The 25,621-nt window shown below is 40.8% G+C and overlaps 2 protein-coding genes and 1 pseudogene across 3 annotated transcripts; 2 read left to right on the plus strand and 1 right to left on the minus strand.

The window, feature by feature from the left end:
* Positions 1–1,476: 1,476 nt before the first annotated feature.
* LOC143568282 (glyoxysomal processing protease, glyoxysomal-like) lies at positions 1,477–17,609 on the plus strand (annotated as a pseudogene). The gene is made up of 13 exons (XR_013141555.1): positions 1,477–1,505; positions 1,598–1,739; positions 1,835–1,891; positions 2,566–2,628; positions 2,999–3,142; positions 3,516–3,623; positions 3,766–3,869; positions 4,712–4,797; positions 4,878–4,972; positions 14,986–15,555; positions 16,521–16,692; positions 17,113–17,204; positions 17,271–17,609. The product of XR_013141555.1 is annotated as a glyoxysomal processing protease, glyoxysomal-like (transcript).
* LOC143568298 (mitochondrial arginine transporter BAC1-like) lies at positions 17,524–21,376 on the plus strand. The gene is made up of 7 exons (XM_077054486.1): positions 17,524–17,527; positions 18,680–18,783; positions 18,866–19,222; positions 19,293–19,391; positions 20,547–20,735; positions 20,814–20,912; positions 20,995–21,376. Exons 1-7 carry the CDS (start codon positions 17,524–17,526, stop codon positions 21,127–21,129), a joined length of 987 nt encoding a protein of 328 aa, XP_076910601.1. The 3' UTR covers positions 21,130–21,376.
* Positions 21,377–22,014: 638 nt separating this feature from the next.
* LOC143568283 (squamosa promoter-binding protein 1-like) lies at positions 22,015–23,513 on the minus strand. Its single transcript, XM_077054470.1, has 2 exons — positions 23,239–23,513; positions 22,015–22,123 (listed from the first exon to the last, which is right to left on the minus strand). Exons 1-2 carry the CDS (start codon positions 23,511–23,513, stop codon positions 22,015–22,017), a joined length of 384 nt encoding a protein of 127 aa, XP_076910585.1.
* Between the last annotated feature and the right edge of the window lie 2,108 nt (positions 23,514–25,621).

Here is a 25,621-nt window from a genome sequence, read left to right on the forward strand (position 1 = left end):
TTTTTTATGAAAAAGAATTGATCAAAAAGTATATTTAAGGTACTGGATAATTCATATGTAAAGATTAGGCATAAACACAAGTAACGTTGCAGTTTTTCATGAAAAAGCATAAATGTTGGATAGTTCTAACTATTAACAATTGATGGTTATACGAGTGGGAAAATTGTCAGTGAAAGCTAAATATGTCACGACTCCAATTTGCAACCATTACATAGTTGCAAACCGATACATAGTTGCTCTTGATGATCAATGTCATTTATAAACAATTTTCACTTATCTCAATTGATCATCAGTTTTCACCAACAAATGATTTTTCATGCAATGCAATTCCAAATCAGTTTCCAATGGCATTTATTTTAGGGTAATGGAAAAATTTAGCACCGTGGACGCCATGCAATGCAATTCCGAATCAATTTCCAATGACATTTCTTTTAGGGTAATGGAAAAATTTAGCACCGTGGACGCAGCCAGCTGACTAGGCGTTACTCAAACCTCCACCTTCAAGCAATTCTCCCACAAGAGGCTTTGCATAGTAACTCGTATAAATCTGTATTCTTATTTCTCGTTTGTTTGGTTAAACAAATCATAATTACGAAAATAGTTTGAGAAAATTAAAAGGGGCAACTTCATAGAATAGTAACCAACTTTCAAAAGTGTTCCAATTAGATCACTTAACTTTAAAAAGTGTTCCAATTAGGTCACTCAACTTTCGTGTTTGATTAAATTAAAAGTTTTAACATGTTTCACATAGGAAATCTTTTTATCTTTTTTTTGAAGTCAACGTTGAGTGGTGACGTGAATTTAAATTTTAATATAATTAACGTTTTTTTTTAAAATTTTTAAATTTAACTACATATATTGCAAATTCCGACACCCACATCTTATCATCCATTTCTTTCTTGACGTACACAAAAATCGGTGAGTCTTGATTTGAAGATTTAGTGATCCGATTTGAGGAAAATATGCATCAGTGATCTAATTGAAACATTTTTGAAAGTTTGTTACTATTCTATAAGATTTTCTCAAATTAAAATTAACTACCTCAAACCTTAAATCAAGAACCGGGCAAAAAAAATTACTTTAATGAATGGATCCCATTTAGTTGGTCAATAACCAAATAAAACAATTCTGACAAAGTAACATGACATGTTATAAAACCTACAATCCTACATTGCTTACACAACAACCGGTGGGACATAACATTGACATAAACAATACGACGCCGTCTACTATGAGGTTTGGGGTTACCCGATGAACAAGTCAGTCGACAAATAAAAACACAACTCAACTAAAAGATGAAGTAAAAGTCAGTCAGTGAGTATTATGGGTGTGCCGAAGTTGCCCGGAATTATTCCGTCATGATCAGAATTCAAGGCCCGGTCAGCCTCTGTTTCATGTTTAATTTTATTTAATTTCTCTCAACTCAAATTGATTCTAACATAATCAAATTCCACAGGACCCAAAAGGATTTTGAAGATGCGAAAACATGCTTTCCATCATTACTTGTATCTATCTCTCTATCTAACAATCAAACAATTCCATGTTCTTTTCACCCTTTTGGATTGTTTATTAATTTTTACATTTTGGTTATTTGTAGCTCTGGAATAACCACTCTTTCATCATCTGGAATCATATTACCTACTTGCTTTGATCTTGGTTCATTGGTTATAACAGTTGCTTCAATAATTGAGCCATTTCTTGCATCAAAGCACAGGGATATTATTAACATGTCTTCTCAGGTTACACTTCAATTCTTATTTTCCTATTATGCTTTAGACTTAGTTGCTTACTTACTGGTGTCTAACTCTGTGTATTATGTTTTTTTTCTTATAAGACTGACCAGGTCAAACCCGAGTTGATTCCAGGTGCACAGATTGATATAATGGCAGAGGTCAAACAAATTACTTTCCTTTTTATTTTATTCACCTATGCAGTTAATATCGGTTATCGGTCCCCAAGCAAAATATCGATCGGTCATAATATTGGTACCAATATTATTGGCGATATTGACCAATATTTTGGATGCCTTGGTTGATGTGGCCTCGGAGGAAGATGTGATGGCTTACGATTGGATCATGTTTCAAATACTGACACTTTTGAGTTTTGACATTACTATTAATATTAATATTTACATATGTATACGTTTTTATACATGTATATATATAAATTCTACTTGATGTTAAAACTACCCATATTCCACCGCGATAATAACCGATATCTCAGTATCTGTCCTTGACCGATGTTCAACTGCATAGTTATTTAGTTACAAGTTATGTTTTATCGTGGTAACGTCAAACAGGTAAAACAAGAAAACGGGTTGAATGAGTTGAGTGGGTCGAGATTCGTCTAACGTGTATTTAGTTCATAAAACCTCATAAATCATTTTATTTGATAACGGGTTTATTTTTTTTTTTGTGAAGCTAACCCAAACTAACCGCTCCGTTTGAACAAGTTTAAAACTTTTTACACCTTTTTTGGCGGAACCCATTTGACGCGTTACCACCCTACGACCCATCATGACCCATTTACCACCTCTATTTATTTCATTTTTGTTTATTTGTGCAGGGGAATGATACCAAGTCTGATAGTGAAACTCATCATTGGCTTCCTGCTGAACTTATAGCTTTGGTATATACATTTTGCTTCTACTGCATTTTGTTTTCTGTAACTTTAAAGATCAAGTGAAATTACAAACTAGTTTATCTTCAAGTGTGATATGAATGCTCAAAAGTTATAGCGGATGTAATATACTCTTCCTCATGAAAATTGCATCATTTTTTGGGTTTACCTACATCGGTTGATATATATCACTACATGCTAGTTACGCAAGCTGAAAAGAAAACAGACGAAAGTCTTCCAAAGTGTATACGAAACGCATAAGTTTCTAAATCATTTTGTTAAGATAATTATTTACCTTTGAAATGTCATATCTTTTGTAATCATATTTGTATAAGAAAGTTTTAAAAAAGGTGAAAATTTTGGTTTATGGCAAATAAAGGTTGACATCCCTGCTTCGTCTGCGGCTCTCCAATCTTTAATGGGTGCTTCATCTGGATTGTTGGATCATGGTTGGGAAGTTGGTTGGACTCTGGCCTCTTACAGTGATGGTCATCAACCATATTTTGATTCTACACAAAAGGAGGTATTTAACAAACATTCCACCAAATCTCGAATAGTATAGTTCGCAACCATACTTAAATATCTATTCAGTTGTAGGTTTGTCAATTGGGCACCTGTCTAAAACATGATAAGACCTGTTAATAAAAAAAGTGTGCTGTGTGATTTTTTTTAAATAATTGAAATTAGTATGCTAGGCTCCATCATTTCACCTTATTGGTACATGAAACGTAAAACGGTTTTATAGCCATGACATATAAAGTAGTTAAATGAGTCGTATTCATGTTTGTTACTTGTGTTAAGCACGTCGTTTCTAACCTGTTAGACATGATAAGGCCCGAGTTGACAGCCCTATTTAATTGTAGGAATACTTATGTTTTAAGTGATTATTTTTTCAGGCTTCATGGACCGCAATCAAAAGTCAACTTGAACCGGTTGAACCGGGCCTAAATGGAAAACTGACAACTCGAATTGCTATACTGAAACTTTCTTCTACAAGCTTTGAGGTGCATTTTCTATGCCTTAAGTTGTGTATAAAGAAACAGTGATAAGTGTCAAGAGCCCATTAAATCTGGTTTGGCTGCTTTTTATTTGTTTTTGTTTCAGTTGCATAATTCACAGGAATGAGTGGAAAATAATTTTGTGTAGGATCTGCCAAATTTGAACACGCCACCCTCAAATAAACGGGGTGATCTTCTTTTAGCCATGGGTGCTCCATTCGGTGTATTGTCTCCTGCTCACTTCTGTAACAGGTAGCGGATTATCAAGTTTCTGCACATTGTTGTTGTTTTTATGCTTAAATAAAAGCAAAGTTTAATGTTTCCTTTCAAAATCCTTCTTTTTGAAAAACACACTTGTAGGCTTGTAAACGATCACACGTTCAGTGAAACATTCGTGAACGAATGAACATGAACATAAGGTTTCGTTCATTTAGTTAAATGAAAGAACATGGACACATGCCCTGCTAGTGCATTTATGTTTGTGAATGTTTACTTACCTGCGTTCATTTTTGTTCGTTAGTTTAGGTTTATTCGTTTACATTCGTTTGTATATTCATTTAAATTTCTTGGTCTGTTACCATTTAGTCCAGTTTTATGAGATTGATATATCACCCATTACCTTTTAGTCTAATTTAATAAGCTTTTTACCCCCCAAAATTGAAGTTCATGCTCATTTTTAGTTGGTATTCGCTCAGTTATATATGTTCACCTGCATCGAGTTATGTTAGTTTGCGTACGTTTATACTATTAACAAACAAACATAGCGATCACGGGCACTGTCATTATCTTAACGAACAGACACGAACAAGAAAATTTCGTTCGTATAGTTGTTTGTGTTCAATCATTTGTTCAGTTAAAATTAAATGAATGAACACTAGCATGCCCCTTTGTGTTCGTTCAGTTAATTTACATGCCTACACACATGCCTTGTTGAATCTTAATGGTGCAAATTTATGGTTTTTTTTGTTTTGTTTTATGACCGTGTATGGGTTAGATGATCTTTAATTTCTATATCAGTGTTAGCATTATTTGTTATGGTGTGAAGGTATCTTGTGACATGAGTTGACTTATTTACCCTTTGCTGCATGGAGCAGTATATCAGTTGGCTATATTTCCAACTTCTACCCTCCTACTTCCTCAAAAGCTTCATTGTTGATGGCAGACATTCGGTGTCTTCCTGGTGTGTGCACATATATTTTCATGAATCATGTACAGGTGGCAATTTTGACCCATTACTCACAAATGTGTGTGTGTATTAAGGAATGGAAGGCAGTCCTGTTTTTGGGGAACAAACAGAGATTGTTGGTATGCTTACAAGGCCACTGAGACAGAGGGGTAGTGGTGCCGAAGTCCAGGTGATAAAACATTTATGAATGGAAGCTCATCTAAATACTAGTTAATTTAAATTAGGGGTGTGCATGAAACCAAAATAACCGAACCGTAACTGAAATAACCAAACTGACGGTTTGGTGCGGTTGCCAAAAACAGAACCTAACTGAGATACCGAGAAAAGAAATTCTAACTTCTAAGTAATTTATAAGAATATAATAAATGGTGTAGCCCAAAAAATTTAAATTTAAATGTGTAATAATCAGTTAATCATTAAATTTAGGCCAAAATTTCAGGCCCAAATTCATTATTTTAGGTCGAATGGTCGATTTTTTGCTCGGTCAAAATTTTTAAGTCTAAATGGTGAAACCTAAACTGAACCGAACTGAAAAACCGATTTTTTAAGTAATTTATAAGAAATTAATAAACGGTGTAGCCCAAAAGATCTGGATTTAAATGTGTGATAATCAATTATTTATTAATAAACAAAGAATTTAGGCCCAAAGTTTCAGACCCAAGTTCAATATTTTGGGCCAACTTTTTTTTTACCCAAATGGTAAAACCGAACCTGTTGTGAGACCGAAAACCTAACCAAACGGTTTTTGAAAACCTGAAAACCCAATTTTTGTTTTTTGGCTTGGTTTGAAGTCAAAACCTACCCAATTTTTCAATCCCAAATGGTAAAACGGAAAACGATTCGAATCGATTGTAAAAAAGGAAACCCAAAAACTGAATTTTCAGTTTTTGGTTTGGGTCGAGTCAAAGCCGACCCAGTTGACATCAAGAAGTTAAAATTGTGTTTCTGTTCAAAAATATTAAAAGCTGGTTGAAGAAACACTAACCGGACCCCGGGCAGATTACTGGTAACCTGGGGGTTAGATAGATGTTTCCCACGAGGGGTTAGACCCTGAAGATGGTTCTTCTGATAACCTGCAAAACAGACACCGTGAGCTCGTCACTGAGAAGGGGGGGGTTCCTCTTTGTGACCACCCTCCGGCGTGAGAATCAGACTAGATTGCTCTTTAAATATAAAAGTATATTAAGAGATTGCTAGAGCAGATATCAGGTATATTATGATGATAATAGATAATGTAATGTGTTTAGATGATCATACCATTTGGGGTATTTATAGCCGAAGGTAGGTTTCCAAGGAGGTATGGCCGGCTGCAACAGTGTTCCTGTTCATCAACAGTAGCCTACGCACGTGCCCTGCTGGTAGTTGGTGGGTAGGCAGCGGCTGATAGTGACCAGGCCTGCTGTATACTATTCCCTTTCCACCAACTGCCGGCTACGCACGTGGTATGACAGTAGTTGGTGAGTAGGCAGCGGCTAATAGTGATACAGTACAGGAGCATGCTGCTCGCCATACTGTATCAGTGAGCTGTCGTATCTCTGATCAGATCTTTCGCCCATACCTCGTCAGGTACAGTAAAAGATCCTTCAGTATACAGACTGGCTTATTTGGGCGGGAGTATTCCCCCTCCCGCCTCTGTGCGGGATTGCTCCCGGCTTTGCTCATTCCTTCAGGTGACACTGAATGATCGAGAGCTAAGTGCCTTGTGCGTGTAGCCATGCTGCGCGGGTGGCCTTCCCTAATGGCTTGTATCCGAGGCTGCGGGGACAGGCGGAGTCCTTCACCATTGGGAGGCTTTTCCTGCGGGACCAGCTTGCGTACTGCGCGTAAGGACGTCACGTCTCTGAGCACGGTTGGTCCTGCGGATCCAGTTGGTCTCTGCGCAGACGTCCCTGTTTAAGGTGAGTCTTGCGGGTCCAACTGGGCTCTGCTGGGACCTACCTCTTCAAGTCCCCCCAGTCCAATGTTCTTCTCATGCGTGTTTAATAAAGTGAGGTGAACTTTTGGACTTAAGCAAAGGGTTTTGAAAAGGGGTTTTGTAAGGTTTTCCATGGGGATTCTTTCCGCGGAAGTCCTTGTCACTTGCAGAAATGCCCGAGTTTCCTGCTTGGTCTTTGGGTATGATGCGGGTAGGTCTGTAACCTCCTCGCAAGTCAGGAGCATTGAGTCCCAGTTGTATGGATTTTCCATGAGGTTTTGGTAGTTTTGAACATAGTGATCAATTATGTTAAGACCACCAATTCCATCCTGGAGCTTCAAACAACGTAGTTCTCGACGTTCCCGCTATGCGGGGATGTTATTTCCGTTTCCGCAAGCATTGCCCAGAAGATCCTTCTTGGTTTCAATTCCCAGCGGAGCGCTAGGTATGTGAAGGGTTTTGCCTTAACACTGTACCCGCGCTCGTCTTACGGTTACTTTACTTCCAAGGTATTCCTGGCGTCAATTCCCTGCGGGTGCTAGGTATGTGAAGGGTTTTGCCTTTACACTGTACCCGCACCCGTCTTATAGTTACTTGGTTGCCGAGGAATACTTGGCTTCAATTCCCTGCGGGTGCTAGGTATGTGAAGGGTTTTGCCTTTACACTGTACCCGCATCCGTCTTACGGTTACTTGTTTGCCAATGTTGTATTTGGCTCCTAATTCCCTGCGGGTGCTAGGTGCGTGAAGGGTTTTGCCTTTACACTGTACCCGCACCCGGCTTATGGTTACTTGTTTGCCAAGGTAAGGGGTATTTTCCCGCTTACTTTTTAATATTTTTAAATTTTGAATTTTGAAATTCGAAAGGTTGGTGGAAAGATAGGAACAGTCCAAACCTCTGAAACGTCGTGCGACGGTTTCTTCTGACTGTGTCAGGACGTGCAGGAAGTTATGGTGACGTGACAGAACATGGTCATTCCAGACGCTTTTTCAGGCGCGTGGGCGCGATATTTCGGGCGCGTGGCCGCGAAATTACTGGCACACGTCCTTTCAACAGCTGTTGCCAGCTTGCTTTTTGCCACGTGTCATAGTTTCATTGCACATTTGATTTCTCTCTCCTCCGCATTAAATTCACCGCATTAATTGCGATTACTATATAAAGGGGGAGAGGGTTATTTGCAATTCACATTTTTCACTCTTCTCTTCATCTCTAAGGCGATTTCCGGCGAATACTCCTTTATTCAATCGAGCATTCTCTCGAAATCGTTCTCTTCTTCCCCTGCAAGATGTCTTCTCGTGATGCTGAAGCTATAGCTGACGACAGGGGTACTGCTGGCGAGTGCCAGTGTGCTCTGCCCGGCGATCAGTACCGGTATGTTGTCAGGAAGTTCATGCTCGATCATCTCGAGCCTGAGTTTCCTGAATCCCACCAGACCGTGTACGATGCCCCCAGTGGCAAGATCGGGGTTTATGCTGCATTTTTTGTCTATGGGAATCTTAGATTCCCATTGACAAAATTTGTTTACCGTGTCCTTGAGAGGCACGGTGTTCATTTGACCGAGCTGCACCCCATGGCGATCGCCAAGATTCGCCATTTTGAGTGGGTGTGCCGGATTTTGGGCATCGAGCCCCATGTGGACCGCCTGATGACCTTCTATACCTGGAGGTGCATCCAGGGGTGGTACACCCTGACGACCCGTATTAAGGGTCTGAAGATTTGCGACACCGAGCGCAGTCTTCGCGCGTGGAAGCAGGAATTCTTCTACATTTCTGCCCGCGCCATCCCCCTTGCCATCAAGTTTAAAAATGGCCAAGCGATACCGAGCCTTCACGCCCCCAATTACCAGGAGGCGGAATGGTTTTCGAAGATATCCCGGGTCCAATCTCCGGTTTACCGGTTTGCGGAGTCCGGGATGGTCATGTTAGGGATGAGCCGGGTGTGGAAGGATGCATCTCAGGTTCCCATCCTTCTCGAATACGGTTTGAACTCTATTCCCTATGGTATGTCTTGTCTTTCTTTTTGATACGAGTTTGTCTTCTAACTGTTTCTTTTCTTTCAGAGGGAAATGATTTGGAGTCGCTTCTGTACCCGCGGGAAACCGACGGTCCTGCGCGGATGGGTACTCGTGCTCTGGACGAGGGCGAGTTGCCCATCCTGGAGCAAACGGCGGATCGGTTTGTGGAGGTCTATCCGCTGGGCCACGAGATCCTGAGCCACCGGCGGCCAGGTAAGGCGATATTCTTTCCTCAATCCCTCAATGCTGTACCCGCTGCTGGAATTCCTGACCCGTCTTCTTCTGAGGAATCCTCAGATGCTCCTCCGTTGGTGCGGAAGAAGAAGGCTGCCGCCGGCGTGAAGGGGAAGGAGAAGGCCTCCACAGCTGATCCAGTGGTTCTATCTGACTCGGAGTCAGATAGTGAAGAGGTGGCGGGGAAGCCCGGTGGTGAGAAGACCACTGCTCCGGAGGCTACGACCGTTACCTCCGGAGAACCAACGAAGACGACGGTGCCTGGTACCAAGAGGCCGGCTCCATCGGGTTCCTCCCCGCCCGTCCGTACTTTCAGGGTCAAGAAAACCCGTAAGTACAATCATAATGTCTTTGTAGATTTATCACTTCATAAATTTAACACTTTCTTCTTTGTGCAGGCGTGGATGTTGACGCATTCCGGGGTGAAGCGCAGGGGAGTACCTCCCCGCCAATGACGGTAGGTTCGGTCAGCCTTCCTGAGGCGTCGACCCAGGCGCCTGCGCCTGCATCCGCTGGTCCAGTTGCTCGTTCCTTTGAGCCAACTGTTCCGGCCGAGATGACGTCACCGCCGGCCGTGAGTGCGATTTTTACAGCATCCTTCACGGAGCCGGCGGTTACTGCTGCTGCTGAGGAGGCGGGACCGCGGCGGCGACCACGGCGGCTGCCACCATGCCCGCGCCACCGGCACCGACGGCCGGACCATCAGGTACGCGCAGGGCTTCCCGCCGATCTTTGCCCCCTTCCCGTCTGCCTGACCTGTTGGATGGATTTCCTTTAGGTTCAGGTGATGGGTTTGGCGGCTATCGGCCTGTCATTGACCCTACAGGTGCGTAGGGTTCTTTTTTTCCCTTATATATTTCATCATCTTTTCCTAACTGCCTTTGTTTCTTTTGCAGTGTCGGATTCCAATGAAGTGTATGTTCCACGATGGAACATACGCCGAGGAACAACCCTTCGCACACCTGTGGAGTGCGTGGACTGGGCTCGCCACGCTGCTCCCCAGGGTGCGTTGGGGGAAGCCATGGTTAGCTACCAGGAGGGTAGGCTAACCAATGAGCTTCTGGTTCTCCTGGCCCGGATGCAACCACGCGTCGAGCTGCTTTGTCGTGAAAACGACAAGTTAAAAGCAGCTCGCGCTAAGGAAGTATCTGAAACGCGGGCTCTTCGGGAGGAGAACCGACAGCTGACAGCGGCTGCCGCAGACAAGGAGAAGGCTTTTAAGGCCCTCGAGGTTGAAGTTCAAGCGCGACTCGAGGCCCGCTCCAAGGCTGCCCAAGCTGTGAATGAACAGCTTCGGCTGGCCAGGGAGACTGCGCGAAACGCAACCGAGAGGGCTGCCCAGGCTGAAGCCGTTGCTGAGCCTTTACGTGTGGAGAATGAGGAGCTGAAAGGCAAATTAGAGGCTCTCCAACGCGCTCATGATGCCTTGGCCATGGAAGATGCCAAGAAACTCCAGGAAATCCTGGACCAGAGGGGGGTGCTTGACCACACCGAACGGAAGCTTAAGGGCGTCGAAGAGGCTGCCGCAAAGGAAGTTTTACTTGCCAACCTTAACAAGAGCGAAGCCGAACGTGCCCATAACGAAGCTCAAGCTGCCCTCCAATGGCTTCTTCGAGAAGCGTTGCCTCAGGTATGTTTAGCTTTATCTTCACGCTTTTCTTTGTAAGAGAAAAGGTTCTAATACTTTGTATTTTTTCTTTGTAGGTTGTGCGTCGGGTCTTTTCAGAGACCTCTTACGATGATGCCATGAGCGCAGCCCTCAACGCTTCTCATGAGGATGGGGAAAAGGCCGGCTTACTGCTTGGTCTAGGGTTTGTTGAGAAAGGCGTCCCGCCTTCCAACTTCCCTTTGTTCGATGTGGATACCGAAGCCATTTATGACCAAGCATTGAACCAATAAGCCGCCTTCCCGCATCCAGTGGTGGAAAAGGTGGACGAAGTAGCTGTTGCTGATGATGGGTTAGCTGTCCTCAAAGCTTTCCTCGAACCACCCCGTTCCTCTGACAGAGCGGGTCCAAGTGGAATCGGCCCTGAAGCTTGATCCTGAAGATCCCTTCCCATCGCTAAGATAGACTTGTATAGATTCTCTTTTAGGCGGGTAGTAACCCGGCCATTCTTGTAATATATTACTGAAATATAAATCTTTTTGCGGATAAGATTGTTATTTCCTTCTTTGGGTTCCTTGCTTTATAAACTCATATGACTTGCATACTTAGTTTAAATTAGCAATTTTCCAAGTGTTTAGAATAAGTTAACCTTTGAACGTGGTTGATAATGGGTTAAAGTTTCGCTTCCTCCTTCGTGATTGTGCGGGTAGAATCGTCACTTGCACTTGGTAGGATGGCTAAAACTTTAACCTTCATCTGACCTGCGTGTAGGTTTTCCTTTTCGAAATTTCTAAGGCATTAAGATAAGTTAACCTTTGAACGTGGTTGATAATGGATTAAAGTTTCGCTTCCTCTTTCGTGATTGTGCGGGTAGAACCGTCACTTGCACTTAGTAGGATGGCTTTAACTTTAAACCTATATCTGACCTGCGTGTAGGTTTTCCTCATATTTTGAGGATAAGTTAACCTTTGAACGTGGTTGATAACGGGAAGTCTTGCTTCCTCTTTCGTGATTGTGCGGGTAGAACCGTCACTTGCACTTAGTAGGATGGCAAAACTTTACCCTTATCTGACCTGCGTGTAGGTTTTCCTCATCCTTTTTAAGAATTTTGTTTTGAACCGTTCGACGCGCGGTTGTTGATAGGTTACTGTTCAGTTTCCTCATTATGATTAGTGCGGATAGACCGGCACTTTCATTTTTGGGTGCTGAACTTTTCCCCTTCAACTGACCTGCGTGAAGGTTTTGTCACGTTATTGGGTTTGTGCGGGTAGGACCGCCTTCCCACGCAACGACTTCACGTAATGTGAATGCCGTTACCAGTGTTCAGAAAAGTAAATGTAAAATCATCAGCTTCGATGTTCTAAAGAGAATCATTTCCATTAGAAGTGGCTCTTGGCCTTTTCTTTACAAATTGGAATTGATTTACATGCAAACTGTGTAAATGAGCTCCCTTCCGTGTTGTTGGGATGGGAGCGCCATCGAGCCGATACGCACCTGGTTCGGGATCTCGTTCTTTACGCAGCATGTAGTCTCGACATTGAAGCTGGAATTTTTATTCGTGTTTTCCCCTGCTGGGGTTCTACACGCACCCGCCTGCTCAGCCTTTATTGAGCCACGAGGTGCGCGAGCGTCCCATCTCTGACAAATGCTTCGACCATGTCCTTTACGTCTATGCATTCTTCAGTGTTGTGGCCTTTTGTCTTGTGGAAGTCACAGTATTTGCTCCGATCAGCATCGTGACGATGTCGGATTAAAGGAGGCTTTGGCCAAGGGAGCTCTTCAGTGGCGAATATCTCAGTGACGCTTTTGGTGAGTGGCGTCCATCTGGAGTTCCGGTGCGACTGTACATTATCCCTTCCGCCCAACCGATGTTGCAAGCCGGATGAGGTGTCAAAATTTACCCTTGACTGCCAAATGCCTAGCTTTCGTTTTTTATTTAGTCGGGCGGTGAGGACGTTGTCTTCTCTCGTCCTCTGGGTGTAGAGGTTTGTGCTCTGTGGGAGATCTTTACCCAGTTGCTTCTCCGTTTCCGCATAGCGTTTTGCTGCTGTCATGATGCCATCCCATGTGGATGGCATGCCATCTTTACCCGTTAGGGTGCGGATGAGCTCTGGGTCATGTGCGCCCTGGATGAAGGCAGCGCGAACAAGATCTTCACTGATATTGCCCAAACTTAGCTTCTTTGAGTTGAAGCGAGTGATGAAGTTTGGCAGAGATTCATCTTCCTCTCGTATGCATTTGAGGATTGTCCATTGCTCCTCGGTATACTTTCTTTGCTGGCTGAAGTGTTGGCTAAACTTCTGCTGGAAGTCTGCCCAATCGTAGATGTGGTTGACCGGTAGGCGATCAAACCAAGCTCTAGCAGCCCCTACCAGCGTCATTTGGAACATGTAACACCACGTGGGTTCCGTCCAATTGCTGACGGTTGCCCCCGCTATGAACCTGTTCAAATGATCGTCTGGATCAGATATACCGTCATATGTGCCTATGTTAGGCATCTGTTTGGCACTTTTTGGGGCAATTGCTTCCGCAATGTCCCTTGCAAATTTGGACGTTCCCGCATTTGCAATATTTGGTCTGAACGTTTTGGAGAAGTCTCGTGGACTTCCATCTGTGCTTTTTGGTTTGAAGGCTTGTCCAAAATGCCTCTTCGGGTGGGTTTCCGTTTCCTTACGCTTCCCTTTTGCCCTATGGCGAGGGTTCGCGTCGGAGTCGGATTCCTCCGAGTCAAAGTATTCGAATTCGTCGGCCTGTTGGACGGAACGCAGGCGTTCGTCCAATTCAGCCTGGAATTCCTTTTGTCGTGCCTCCGCCCATGCCTTAACATCATCGAGTCTGGCGGGGAAGTCTTCGTTTCTCAAACTGGGTATCGGTGGATCCCAGTAGGCGATCATTTACTGCACTTGCCCCAGCTTTGGTAAGTGGGGTAGTGTTCGTAAAATTTACTTCACTTGCCCCGGCTTCGGTAGCCGGGGTAGTGTTCGTAAAAACTGTGTTGCCGGTATTCCCCCCAGTAGCTGGGGTTGTGGTTGCCGGAATTTCTCTAACCATCTTTGTAGAAGTTTGAAAAAGCTGGAGAAAATTGTAGTTCTAGCTTTATGCACGGATGGCGCCAATGAAGAAACACTAACCGGACCCCGGGCAGATTACTGGTAACCTGGGGGTTAGATAGATGTTTCCCACGAGGGGTTAGACCCTGAAGATGGTTCTTCTGATAACCTGCAAAACAGACACCGTGAGCTCGTCACTGAGAAGGGGGGGTTCCTCCTTGTGACCACCCTCCGGCGTGAGAATCAGACTAGATTGCTCTTTAAATATAAAAGTATATTAAGAGATTGCTAGAGCAGATATCAGGTATATTATGATGATAATAGATAATGTAATGTGTTTAGATGATCATACCATTTGGGGTATTTATAGCCGAAGGTAGGTTTTCAAGGAGGTATGGCCGGCTGCAACAGTGTTCCTGTTCATCAACAGTAGCCTACGCACGTGCCCTGCTGGTAGTTGGTGGGTAGGCAGCGGCTGATAGTGACCAGGCCTGCTGTATACTATTCCCTTTCCACCAACTGCCGGCTACGCACGTGGTATGACAGTAGTTGGTGAGTAGGCAGCGGCTAATAGTGATACAGTACAGGAGCATGCTGCTCGCCATACTGTATCAGTGAGCTGTCGTATCTCTGATCAGATCTTTCGCCCATACCTCGTCAGGTACAGTAAAAGATCCTTCAGTATACAGACTGGCTTATTTGGGCGGGAGTATTCCCCCTCCCGCCTCTGTGCGGGATTGCTCCCGGCTTTGCTCATTCCTTCAGGTGACACTGAATGATCGAGAGCTAAGTGCCTTGTGCGTGTAGCCATGCTGCGCGGGTGGCCTTCCCTAATGGCTTGTATCCGAGGCTGCGGGGACAGGCGGAGTCCTTCACCATTGGGAGGCTTTTCCTGCGGGACCAGCTTGCGTACTGCGCGTAAGGACGTCACGTCTCTGAGCACGGTTGGTCCTGCGGATCCAGTTGGTCTCTGCGCAGACGTCCCTGTTTAAGGTGAGTCTTGCGGGTCCAACTGGGCTCTGCTGGGACCTACCTCTTGCTGGGACCTACTTCTTCTGATGACCTCTTCAAAGACATTATTACATTATTATCTCATCATATTATACCTGATATCTGCTCTAGCAATCTCTTAATATACTTTTATATTTAAAGAGCAATCTAGTCTGATTCTCACGCCGGAGGGTGGTCACAAGGAGGAACCCCCCCCCCCTTCTCAGTGACGAGCTCACGGTGTCTGTTTTGCAGGTCATCAGAAGAACCATCTTCAGGGTCTAACCCCTCGTGGGAAACATCTATCTAACCCCCAGGTTACCAGTAATCTGCCCGGGGTCCGGTTAGTGTTTCTTCACTGGTTATGATGACAGCTTGTAATCCCATGGGACGCCATTATGATCGCCTGTACCGGATTCCTATCACCCAACACAACCAACTTGAAACATCCATTGAAACATGATAACGGGTCCCGTTTAATCCATCCAAACCCCGCTGAGCTGGCGATGTCTTCTATATGTCTCATTACCATCAACGATGGCGTGTGGGCATCCGGTGTTTTACTCAACAACCATGGACTTATTCTCTCACAAACGCTCACCTTCTAGAACCATGGAGGTTTAAGAAAACATCAGCCAATGAGAGTAACCATAAAACAATGTCAAATATCTTTTTCGTCCCTTCAAATGAGACAAAGGATATACAGTCAACGGCGTTGACTTTTCAATCTAAGAGTAATATACGAGTTCGTGTGGATTATTTGGAGCGTTGGATTTGGTGTGACGCGAGTGTGGTTTATGTGTCTAAAGGGCCTCTGGATATTGCAGTGTTGAAGCTTGAGTTTGTGCCTGATAAACTAAAACCTATTGTTATGGATTTTAATTGTCCCGCTCCTGGATCAAAGGTTTATGTTACGAGCCACGGTCTTTTTGGACCTCGTTGTGGTAAGTTTTAATTTTTATAACTTTATTGTGAAGTCCATCTTGTGGTTTTATTAATGTAAAAGAGACTGGAATAATAATATCTGAAGTCTTGTGATTACACTAGATTTAACCGTCAATATATAGGAAACATACCAGAAACCCTAGACAAATCTATTATGGACCGTGTGGCATGGGCTAAATACAAATAAATCCTAATAATAAACTCTAGTTGTAATAAACGATTACCTACTTTCATAAAAATTCTCCTTTGGGCTAGTGGTGTAAAGGAGCCGAGTTGAGCGAAGCCCAAGCACAACTCAGATCGTTTCAAACTTTATTTCTAAAGTCGTGAGTAGGTTTTCAAGCTTGAGATTGCCTTGTTTATTTTTAATTATTATTTTACTTATACATATTTATTGTTTTAATTTTTTTATAGAACATAGCACATACTGTTTAGTTATTTGATCATAGTTTTTATATAGTAATAATTCTTATGTAAATATATATTTGATATGCTAAATAATGATAGTATAAGTAATAGGCTAGTTTAGGCTTGCGAGCCTATTGGAGCTCGATAAGTGGAGCTTAGGCTCTAGCTTGTTTATCAAGTGAGGCTTGAGGTGGCTTAAGCTCAGCTTGTTTCGAGCATTTAGCAAAGAAATTTCAAGTAGTTTACGAACAGCTCGGATCGTTTACACCAATATGCTTATGAAATTTGCAACATTTTCTTTTGTAGAAAGTTTTCAGGTACAAATTACATATTTATGTATTATACATTGATATAATTCTGGCACAAGTTCTCTATTTTATTTGAAGGGCTGAAGAAGGGGGGGGGGTGGACATTTGACTAATAGTCGACCATTTTCCTTTTGAAACGTCTGGTGAATAAGTTGATGACATGGACATGCATGGGCCCACTGGATCTCTCTATTTATGGCTCTTCAGTTTTTTATAAACCAATTTTCATATGAATTTGGCATGTACAGACTTTCTTCCATCATCTTGTGTTGGAGTGGTAGCAAAAGTAGTTAAAGCACGGAGGTCTAGCGGTCAAGGAGATGCACCGGCAATGATTGAGACAACAGCCGCTGTGCATCCTGGCGGTAGTGGTGGTGCTGTTCTTAATTCAGACGGTCACATGATCAGTCTTGTTACAAGGTGATGTGAAAATAAATTTTTTTATATTTCAATGGTTATCTTTTTATTTTGAAGAATACTAATATTGGAAGATTTATGCATTAAGATTACACCTTGGGTGACTTTTAACCCGTTTGACCCATTTAACATGCTTTCTGTTAGTCTATTGTTCTTGTTATACATGTTTGACCCGTTAGATAAAGCATAGCCCGAATAGACCCATTTATAGTTAAACGAGTCCAAATTGCCACCTCTCTCTCTCTCTCTCTCTCTCTTTAAGAAAGAAAAAAAAAACATGGTTCAAACTTCAAACTGCATAACTAACTCATATGGTGGTTGAAGTCAAACATGAATTGTATCTTTAGCACCAAAAGTAATATGGTCAAAGCTGCAAATTCGGATTTTTGTACAAGCTAATGAGATCTTAATTCATTGGTGCAGCAATGCTAGGCATGGTGGTGGAACAGTGATACCTTATTTAAACTTCAGCATTCCGTGTGCAGCATTGGAGCCTGTTTTCAACTTCTCAAAAGGTTCTTCTTCATTATTATCATGCAAATATCGATCTTGCGACTGATTATTGTTAAAATTCTATGTAGACATGAACGATATGTCGATCTTGGAAGATCTTGACCGACCCAACGAACATCTGTCTGCAGTATGGGCATTGATGCCACCTGTATCTCCTAAGCCCAAATCACGTGGAGAAGATGTTAAAGATCCAAAGGGCTCAAGGTTCGCCAAATTTATAGCCGATAAACAACTCTTGAAACAAACATCATCACCTCCTGACAAGACAGGTCTTGGTCCTTCAAAAGTTCTTCCCAGCAAATTGTGAAAAAAATACCAATAATGGGTGATTTGTTGTAATGTATTCGATAATCGAGTGTATAACGACTCTAAATCTTGATATACGAATTATATTGCGTTAGTGTTTCAATGTGTTTTATTTTATATTAAAATGTGAATTATTGTACTATAGGGGTGAGCAAAGTGAAAAGGCCGACGTGACCTGAAACCCGAGATTTGCATTATGTTTAAACCGAAGATTGTAACTAAGGAAGTATATCTGGTTGATGATTAAACATGACCGAGACTGAAATTTAGACCGAGACTGATGATTAATTGTTCGGTACCATATGATATTCAACTTGCGCTCAACTGTTTGATGAAACGTCTCAATGAACTTGTGTTTAATCAATGAAGGACAAACATAGAAAATAGAAATGGTAATCATACATCATGAGAGATTGAACAACATTGATATCGTTATAATCGGAACCGGTAGAGTTATTTGCTTTATAGTTTTCAACTGATTTAAAACACGTTTTGATATCCTTTTAGAGTTTTAGGTATCGCGACTTTGTTTTTTGGGTTTTGTCTTTCATTTGCTATAGTGAATGTTGTTATCGTAACGCACTGAACTGATATCGATTGAATTCCCAGCGCAACGCGTAAGAGAATTCAGCTAGTTTACAACTAGAACTAATTACATGGATGGTCCATGTGGGTTGTCCATTTTGCACATTCACAATGAGGATATGATTCATTTTTCAAGTTTGCAAAGGTGATGGAGACGAGAGAAGAGACAACGATGGTGCACATTCACACATCCCCTTGGCTTAATAAGACAACTTACCATGTTCTCTAATATTATTTGTGTAAGTTGGAGGGTTAGCGGATTGTAGGTTGACGGGTTGAAATGTGCAACCCAAATCCAACCTATATTACTAAACGGATCATGTTAGCTAACCCAAGAAGAAAGTTAACGTACAAATTAAAAAACAGTCATAAACATACGAATTAAACAGTGTAATTACACTGCATACAAAACAATTAGTAGCTTTGCTTGTAGTGTGTAGGGTATTGTATATATATTCGCAACAAAAAGGGGCATTAGGAAAGAAAGAGGTTGGAACCCAATCTAGACCGGAAAGAAACAGAATCCAAGATTTGATTCGCACAATTAAGTAAGGGTTTGAACTGCCCTTCCGATACGATGGAATAGTGAAAGTGAAAGTAGAGACTTCTTCAGGATACAAGCATTATGTAGCAGGACTGGTTTCTGGTGTTTCTATGGTCATTGTTGGCCATCCTTTCGATACTGTCAAGGTCACTTACTTAACCTTTTTTCTATTCATTCTTTATCTGTCTGTCTGTCTGATCCAATCCACATTATGTATATTTATGTCAGGTGAAGCTTCAGAAACATAATACTGATGCTCATGGATTCAAGTACACCAGTGGATTTCATTGTACAACTAGGATTTTGAAAACCCAAGGAGTATGCCCCTCAACATCAAGCTCTAATGTTGCATTATATATATCTATTAGTATTGTTGAATGGTTTTTTCCAGGTAAGAGGACTTTACCGTCTTTTGTGGGAATGGCAATTGAGAGTTCACTTGTTTTTGGTATTTATTCCCAAACAAAGCAAGCACTGCAGGGAGGGGATTTTAACAGGAAGCCAGAGCCGCATATTGTTGTTCCTTCAGCAGCTTTTGCTGGATCCATTATCAGCTTTGTATTGTGTCCATCAGAGTTACTGAAGGTAAATTTTTAATAACTTAATATTATTCTCTGTAATTTTGGAATTGTTGTTGTGACATGCTTTTTTCCAGTGTGGGATGCAAATTCAAGGTACTGATTCTCTGGTTCCAGCCTATCGAAAGTACAGTGGTCCTCTTAATTGTGCGATTGAGACCGTCAAAACTGAAGGGGTAAGGATTCTGTGCTAATTGTCATATCATTTGAATGTATATAACAGTTTTGACCAATTAATCATTTTGATCTGTTGCCCAACCTGATCTACCTGCTAGTTTTGTCATGATTACAGTTTATTCGATTGTTAATATATTATTTAAAACCGATATTGTCCAGGTTTGACCATTGACCGATTAGCCAAAAATTAATCAGTGGGGTGGGTACTAGCGATTAGTCAGGGATTAATAGGCACATAGTCGGGATTTATACAACCATGGGCATAGATGGTTGGGGTGGGGTGGGCGGGGGTAGGGGGTCATCTTGAGGATGATCGACTAGTAGAGCTGCAGGGCAAGGTGTTCGATAATAGGTTTGTAAAAGTGGATTTAGAGGAATGAGAGACTCGGTAGTTTCAGCATGTGTGGGAGTAAATATTCGGAGAGGTAGTACATGATTTAGTTGAGATGAATTTTTTGGATCAGAGAGAAATATACTTGATGATAAAAAATGTGACATCAGCCATAATGAAATACCTGTCGAGACTAGGAGAGTAATATTTGTAGGGCCTTTCTGGAGACGAGAATAACCTAAGAATACTCATTTGAGGGCTGTGAGAACCAACTTATCATTGCGAGGATCCAAACAAGGAACGAGATAGATGCACCCAAAAGCGGAAGATGATGAGAAACTTGATCTGGAAATAGAACCTTGACAGGGATATGGTCTCGTAATACTGAGGATGGCATGCATATAATAAGATGGCATGCAGTGAGAACATTATCAGCCCAAAAAACAAAGCAGAAGATTAGCCTATAGAAGTAATGTTCGAGCAGTTCAACCGGGCGCTGATTATTTTCTTTCGGTGACGCCGTTTTGTTATGAAGTTCTAGGATACGAGGACTGATGTAAAATGCCTTGGGTTGTCATGTAGTCAACATAAGAGGTAGAAAAATACTCAAGAGCTCTGTCGCTAAAGCTTAGAACGGATTGATTACTTATTAAACAAGCTCTAGCTTAAGGAGTGTTAGATTGCTTATATATTATAATCAAGCCGGGTATGTTATAGGGTACAGTTTTGGTTTATGTATTCGTGTGTAGTACCTTATATCAGTTTATATTATATATACTCTTATTAACTGAACTTGTGAACTTATGGGCCATAATTATACCAGGTTAAGGGCCTATTTAGAGGAGGTGTGGCAACTCTATCAAGGGAAGCCATTGGAAATGCTGTATTTTTCAGTACATATGAGTATTTAAGGCATTCTTTGCATTTACAATTCAAAGATTCTTCATTTGATCACAAAAATCTGCTCGATGTTGGAATCGGAATCGTGAGTGGCGGTCTTGGTGGTATAGCGGTACGCATCATAATATTATTAATCAATATTTTCTGTCTTTTTAGCCTCTTGCCCTCTAAATCTGTCTTCTTATTTCAGTTTTGGTCTGCTGTTCTTCCTTTGGATGTTGCAAAAACTATCATTCAAACTAGCCCAGACATAAATTTAAGTAAAAATCCATTCAAGATTCTGAAATCAGTAAGATATTCACATTTCTATATTGTTTTTTGCTCAAATTATTAATGAAAAAGGTAAATAATTTGCATAATTGTTATTATAGATTTACAGGAGGTCTGGGATTAGAGGATACTACACGGGCTTAGGTCCTACAGTTTCACGGGCGTTTCCTGCAAATGCTGCTGCAATTGTTACATATGAAGGGGCAGCAAAACTTCTTGGAATTGTACGTGATTAAAACGAACCTGGGTAAACATTTTTTTTTGACATTTTTGCACAAGGTTATACTTGTTATTGTCTTGTTATTAACTCGGCGAGTGATGCACCAAACAGTTTTAGCTAAGGTTTTGAGTTAGTTGCAGTCCTATACTCCTATCTTCTATATATTTCTCTTGTTTTCTCTCTTTCTTTCTTTTTCCTTTTTTTTATGAGGGATTTTGGATGTAGAATATTCACTTAAGTTCATACAGCTCATTGCTTAATGGTTAACAGGCCTAATTTATTTGTTTCTATTTATTTTTTTCATTGACTAGCTTCCCATATTTGTGACTTCTGAGTAGCTTATTCTAGAGAATATAGAGGTGGCAGTTGCGTCAATTTAGCTTGCCTTTTTTTTTGGGTTTCATAGGTTTAAACGAGTTATATTTGAAATTGGCTAAAACGGATTCGGGTCAATTCATGCTAAGTTGCTAACTAGGTTTTTTTAGTGAAATTTAGAAATGGTAAAGATTGTTCATGACATAATCATAATCACATATTCCTACAAAAGAGAATTAAATAACAAAAGTAGGCACCCGGTTCAACCAATTTCAAGTTCTAAACCGTGAACCGAACCATAGAAGTTTGAAACCTGCTGAACTGGCTGATTTGCTTGATATCAACAGTTTAATCGGTTTGTTTTTCAAGATAACATCATAGGACAATACATAAACAAAAGGAAGGTGTTTTTACTTTATTAGCAAGCAAATAGCAATGCTATTATTATTAAGTAAAGTTTGGGCCATGCACCGAAATAGATATAGTACTTAGGGACTGACAGAAGAGAGGGAGCCTGGCTACTACATATATATATATATATATATATGTCTTATTTGGTGACAGTAATGTCCTTGTATTATCATCATCATCCAGAAGTTTCCCCATACGATGTTTTACGCCTGCGTTCATTATGTCCAGCTAAGCGCCTGCGACAACTTCTTTTCGCATCATCGGATTCTGCTATGTCGTGAAACCTGCACCATGGGACAACATGGTATTACATAAACTAGGTTAGAAACTCATGTATTACACAAGTTGGATAAAAAAAATACTAAATAAATTTTTTTTTTAATTGTGATACGTTTATAGCTTATTAAAGGCTAAAATTAGACATAAAAGAAGCAGGAAAGAATAGGTTAACCTCATGACACTTTGTCCAGCTTTTATCTATGGATGTAAGCGAGCTAAATCGAGCTTGAGCTAGAGCTTTAGCGCTTGTTTAACTTAATACTGTTTGGTTGAGTTAAACACAACCTCTGAATGGTTTAGTTCAGTTTAGCTTTTATTCGTCCATACACAAGTTGAACCTGAATGAGAAAATACAACGTTCCCTTTACCCTCATCCCTCCCAACCCTCAAACATAACAATCGTTGCTCCCTCCCTCACAAATCACGATGGCTACGCTGCTGCTACCCAATCGACTGCTACACCCTTCGAACACATCTGCTACACCCTCTTATACGCTCAGATACATTGTTCCCTTTTTGAGTCCCATGTCTAAAGTTTTCAAGCTCAAGCATAGCTTCTTTGTTGTGTTATTTGATTGTTGATATATAATTATAGTTTGTTATAGTTGGTTCAAAAGATGCGAAGCATTTCTAAAAGCCAGGAGGCACAAGGCTTTTTTTTTTTTATAAAAATATTAATAAATTGGTTTAAAATTTTGGACAATCTAACTTATTATTAGTTTAAACACTAAAAATAATATTAAAATAAATAAATATAAAAAAATCTCTCTTAAAAACACTAATAATTTATTAATTTATAGTATTTAACTTATTAATTTAAACACAAAAGACAATATTAATGTAGAATATATTTATGCTAATGGTATAAATAGTTATGTGAAGACAATTCTGTGACACTGACATCACACACTTATGGAAGTATCATTGTGAGGCATGGTGCACTAGAGTTCATATTAAGGTTTTATTTATTCATATTTAAACACGGCTTAATTCAGGCTTTGAGTAAGTCGATCTTTAGTAGTTTGTAAACGACTCTAACTTTTTTACACAACTTACAGTTGTAAATAAAACGATTAAGGAAATTGTATGTAATTAGTAGAAGGAATTTAGTTTGGTTCACCTGCTGCATTGTTGGCAGAAACGTTGTTGGCGTCCGATCATAACAACGATTGGAGCCTTGGCATGAAACTCACAAACTTTGTGTCTTCGATGATATGTTTTGGCCCGACTCATGTCACTTGTGCAGTCTTCCACTTGGCAAAACCCACTACTACTACTACTACTACTACCAGAACTCTTTTTTCCCATTATACCCTTCTTCCTACCACCATCGTCAGCATGATCGTCATCCTCCATCCATTCTTCCATCATCTCACTTATAAACTTATCATCCATACCCTCAATACCCTTCCACACAATACACTCTTTAGTCTTCATATATAAAGATAAAACAAGATTATTATTCCACAAAATGGAATTTTATTATTGAACTAGAGAATGTGGTCCTTGATGTGAAATAAAATATAATATATTTTTTCTTTTTTAGCAAATAAGAACCAACACTTGTATCCTATTTTTGTAACGTTCGACTATTTCAAGTGATGCAGCGTAATTAAGTCACTACCACTATGATTCTTCTTTTGACCACTACATTTGGAGGTCATATGTGCTCTCCATTCTTAATAAACGAGTCTGTTTGGTGTGAGTTAATAGAATGAATGAGAGAATGATAGAATGAAATAAATTATTACCACAACATTGAAATCAGTGGCGGAGCCACATTGTGGCCACCGGGTTCAGCCGAACCCGGTCTTTTTTCAGTTTTATATATAACCTATAGTATCGAACCAGCGAGCGAACCATTTATTTTTTGGCGAGCGAACCCATTGCCATTTAAAATAAATATTCGAACCATTAATTATGAAAATTTTAGTTAAAATTTTTTTAGCAATAAACATTTTTTTAGAAAATATAAAAAACTTTATAAATTGCTAACAAACATTATAAATAGGCCAATAATAACCCACATATAAATTATAAAAAAAAAGTCAAAGTTAGTCATAGAATTGCCAAGCAAACCCAACTCAATTAGTACTCTTAAACATGATACCTAAGTGAAAATTAAATAAAAGAACAAAAACAACATCCATCACCTCAACAACTGATAAATCATGTTTCTATTGACCAAACGACCATTCGCCTCCGAAAGTTCGCCTCAAGGCTTCAACCATTTCCTTACCCGCTGAACTTCAACCAGACGACACAACGACCGACTGACAGACTCTTTCTTTGATTGCTTCAAGCCGTCAATCGATCCAGATCTCATGACGAATCTTTCTTTGTTTTTGCGTAATTAGAAGAGTTACGACTATATATGATGCTTGCATTTGTTACGTTGAAATTAAGTTCTTTTTTAAAGTTGTGATTGAAGATGTTATGAATTGTTTTCAAAACATGAAAATGCTATGCGTAGGGAACAATTAAACTATGCACTATCTTTTTTTTTTTATCAAATATGATTTTGTACTTTAACGAATGCTGACTTACTTTATTTATAGTGATATTGTAGTTTATTTATCTCACAGAATGACCGACGTTGGGCCCGAAAAACTCTTAATGTCGGAAAAAAATCGAGCACCAAAAAATCCCGAACCTATAGAAAAAGTTTTCTGGTTCCGCCACTGACTGAAATGTTTGGTTACCATGTGGCAATGAATTGAATTATTACTTTGTGTTGTTTTGTAGGCAGGAAATGACAAAATAAAATAAAAATGGTCTGGAATGGCGATGGTGGTGTTGACGGACTGGCGGGTGGTGGGCGACGAGTAGTAATGGTGGCCGGTGGTGGTGGGAGGCGGTGGAGATGGCCAGGAGTGATGGTTGGTGGCGATGGGTGGATATGTGGTGGTGGCGGTGGAGGGTGACATCGGTGGTGGTGGTGGGTGATGGATGGTGGCAGTGGTGAATCGTACTGGTGGGCGGCGGGCAATGATGGCGATGGCTGGTGGTGGTGGTTGATTGGTGATGGAGGTGGGTGGTGACGCCAGTAGTGATAAGTGTGAAAAAGGGATGAAACGAAAAAAAAATGGTGTTTTAGAGGAATGAATAGACATGATAATAGGTGATTCAATTTCATTGGTCAACGAAACACCTTTTTTTTTCATTCCATCACAATGTCCATTCCATTATGCCTCTCATTCATGCATACCAAAGACTATCTAGGATTAGAATTTAGAAACAACTACATTAGCTATAATGACAAGTAAAATTAAATTTTGATTCTGCTTAATTAGTGACAAACCCATAATTTTTTTCCCAATGGGTTCGGTTTTTCTCTCAGTGTTTATATTTTTCACAACCAAACATTAGAATTTTTGGGCCGGTCGCCATTCGGGTAAGACCAGTAACATAATAAAATTCAATATCATTATAAATGACTCAAACTTTCTTTTCAACGATCCTAGCATAATTAGCCTTAAAGTCATAGGTCTTAGCCATACTTG

The sequence above is a fragment of the Bidens hawaiensis genome, unplaced genomic scaffold, assembly GCF_021521415.1.
Source record: "Bidens hawaiensis isolate Kalapana, Puna unplaced genomic scaffold, B.hawaiensis_p1.1 tig00023874_1, whole genome shotgun sequence".
Classification (NCBI taxonomy): Eukaryota; Viridiplantae; Streptophyta; class Magnoliopsida; order Asterales; family Asteraceae; genus Bidens; species Bidens hawaiensis.

Coding starts and splice junctions, on each gene's coding strand:
- LOC143568298 (XM_077054486.1), top strand. Junction 20,736..20,813: donor GCGGTCTTGGTGGTATAGCG/GTACGCATCATA, acceptor TTCTTATTTCAG/TTTTGGTCTGCTGTTCTTCC. Junction 20,913..20,994: donor CATTCAAGATTCTGAAATCA/GTAAGATATTCA, acceptor TTGTTATTATAG/ATTTACAGGAGGTCTGGGAT.
- LOC143568283 (XM_077054470.1), bottom strand. CDS start 23,513: ATGGATGATAAGTTTATAAGTGAGATGATGGAAGAATGGATGGAGGAT. Junction 22,124..23,238: donor TTCTGCCAACAATGCAGCAG/GTGAACCAAACT, acceptor CCCATGGTGCAG/GTTTCACGACATAGCAGAAT.